Raw genomic sequence first — 2,771 nt, 5'->3', positions numbered from 1 at the left:
ATCACACTGTAAAGGTACTCACTGCAACTACGTACTACCACCTCAAAAGTCTGACTCTATGCTGATTTATGTAGCATTTATTACCAGCAGAAAGTAAGTTTCTGGAGAGCAGGGATCCTTTCCTTGTTTGTGACTGCTGACTTCTGTGCCAAGAATAGACATAGTTTAAATAAGGCTATAATAAGTCTATGTCGATAGCTGAGCTTTTGATTACTCCTCTGTATAGACGATCCCCTAAGACTTAGAGATAGAACTTCTTTCTTGTAGGCCAACAAGATCAGCTGAAGACAAATAGGACCATCAAGGGAAGGTGTAACAGGCATTTTGGAAGAACTCAATAGTTACCACTAACTGTTTATTGTGTATAAACCGCTGTAGAAAAGACTTAATGATGAAGATGTGCTCTTAACAATGGACGTATTTATAGTCATGTTCACGATTCCATTACAGATTGCATTGTCCTGAGCTCTCATCCCTGAAACAGGTCATATAGAAAGAGGAAATGGGAAATAGTAACAATGTGACGGAATTTGTCCTCCTTGGCCTCACCCGGGATCCTGAAGGGCAAAAAGCATTATTTGTCATGATTTTACTGATCTACATTGTGACAATAATGAGCAACCTGCTCATTGTGGTGACTGTTTTTGGCAGCCCCTCTCTGGGCTCCCCCATGTACTTCTTCCTCACCTATCTGTCACTCATGGATGTTGTTTATTCCACTGTCATCTCTCCCAAATTGATTATAGACTTACTCTGTGACAAAAAGACAATTTCCTTCCCAGCTTGCATGGGCCAGCTCTTCCTAGAACACTTGTTTGGGGGTTCTGAGGTCTTCCTCCTGATTGTGATGGCCTATGATCGCTATGTGGCCATCTGTAGGCCGCTGCATTACTTGACTATCATGAATCGACAGGTTTGCATTCTGCTGTTGGTGGTGGCCTGGGTTGGAGGTCTTATGCACTCTATGGTTCAACTTCTCTTTGTGTACAGCCTCCCGTTTTGTGGCCCCAATGTCATTGATCACTTCATCTGTGACATGTACCCATTACTGGAACTTGCCTGCACTGACACCTACTTAATAGGCCTCACTGTTGTTGCCAATGGTGGAGCCATCTGCATGGTCATCTTTTTCCTTCTGCTCATCTCGTACGGAGTCATTCTAAATTCTCTTAGAAGTCACAGTCCAGAAGGGAGGCGCAAAGCCCTGTCCACCTGCAGTTCCCACACCACAGTGGTTGTCCTCTTTTTTGTTCCCTGCATTTTCATGTATGTTAGACCTGTTTCCAACTTGTCCATTGATAAATCCATAACTCTGGTTTATACAATTATCACTCCCATGTTAAATCCTTTAATATACACCTTGAGAAATTCCGAGATGAAAAATGCTATGGAAAAATTCTGGTGTAAAAATGTAACCAAAAGTAAAATAAGCATGTGTCACTGACACTGAACACATTTATGGTTAATTCTGAAGCAACAAAAAGGTACTAAATTCTGACAATGGATTTAGTAAATTCAGTGGATTCTCTAGAGATGTTTCTCTTTATTTACACAAAGTCATCAAGAAGTGGAATGGATTGTCTTTTGAGGTAATAATCAACCTAATAGGGAAATTCTGGAGGTTGAATAAAATTTGTCCCATTACAAGTAAAAATACAATTAATTTCACCTCGTAGCCTTATTTTTCTTGGTTTATATTGAAATGGAACTTTAGAAACAATAGTTTTTAAATTAAAAAAATGTCTTTTTATTTTGAGAGAGAGGAGAAAGTGAGCATGAGTTGAGGAGGGGCAGATAGAGAGGGAGAGAGAAAATCCCCAGCAGGTTCTGCACTGCCAGCAAGGAGCCCAATGCAGAGCTTGAACCCATGAACCATGAGACCATGACCTGAGCTGATATCAAGAGTCAGACGCTTAACCAACTGAACCATCTAGGCACCCGAAGAGTTTTAAAATTTTAAATGTGAAACAACCTACTTTTGAAAATTTACTTTCACCCAAACTAAAGAGAAAGTAATTTGGCTAATACTTAGAACAAATTACTGGGGCCAAAAGAGTGGTGTATAAATTTTAATGCTCATTATTCTATCAGCACAGAAACTTTCTGTAGCTGCAATATGCATCTTGTCCTTAAGATGATTTCCATTCCTCAGGTCAATGCCTATGCTTTTGCAGTTCAGGACATTTAAATGGGAGATGTTATTGTGTTTGGTTAGATGCTATCAGTGAGAAATTTTGTTAAAAATTTAACAAAGGGATGTTAAAAGGGATGTTGTATGTTTTTCCAGTTTGTTATGAGCCTGTATGGGGATGGTTGATGATGAAAACAGATTCTAGTTCCTAATTTGAGCACAGAAAACCATGCTAATTCAATTATAAATATATTTTATGCTTTTCCTCATTAGCTGTTATGTACATTTTGTTGCCATTCTTCAACAAGAAGATAGAACCTACTTTGTCTTCATGATACTAAAGATATGGGTAAAGAAATGTGTTATTTTGCATAACAGTGTTTCCCCCAAAAGTTGTATTCAACTTAAGTATTTTGTCCTGATAGACCTAATAATGATTTTCTTTGGAATCAACAAAATTTTGTTTTTCACTGTTATGTGTAAAAATCGACAACAGGTTTTTCTGTCTGCAGCCCATCCCTAAACACTGCAAACTAGGAAGAAAATGAACTTGCTTTCATTGTAACATGGAACATCATCATGCTTTGGAAGAGTTTTCTTTTCTAACTACAAAAAGATTTTATAACTTATTTTAAAATTT

At 38.1% G+C, this 2,771-nt stretch overlaps 1 protein-coding gene across 1 annotated transcript; it reads left to right on the top strand.

Annotated features, from left to right (window-relative positions):
* Positions 1-391: 391 nt before the first annotated feature.
* LOC106976562 (olfactory receptor 4A5-like) lies at positions 392-1,444 on the top strand. Its single transcript, XM_015073989.2, has one exon. The coding sequence runs from the start codon at positions 503-505 to the stop codon at positions 1,442-1,444; it is 942 nt and encodes a 313-aa protein (XP_014929475.1). The 5' UTR covers positions 392-502.
* The last annotated feature ends 1,327 nt before the right edge of the window (positions 1,445-2,771 follow it).

This window comes from Acinonyx jubatus, chromosome D1, assembly GCF_027475565.1.
Source record: "Acinonyx jubatus isolate Ajub_Pintada_27869175 chromosome D1, VMU_Ajub_asm_v1.0, whole genome shotgun sequence".
In the NCBI taxonomy this organism is placed as follows: domain Eukaryota; kingdom Metazoa; phylum Chordata; class Mammalia; order Carnivora; family Felidae; genus Acinonyx; species Acinonyx jubatus.
This window is presented reverse-complemented; position numbering and strand designations above follow the sequence as displayed.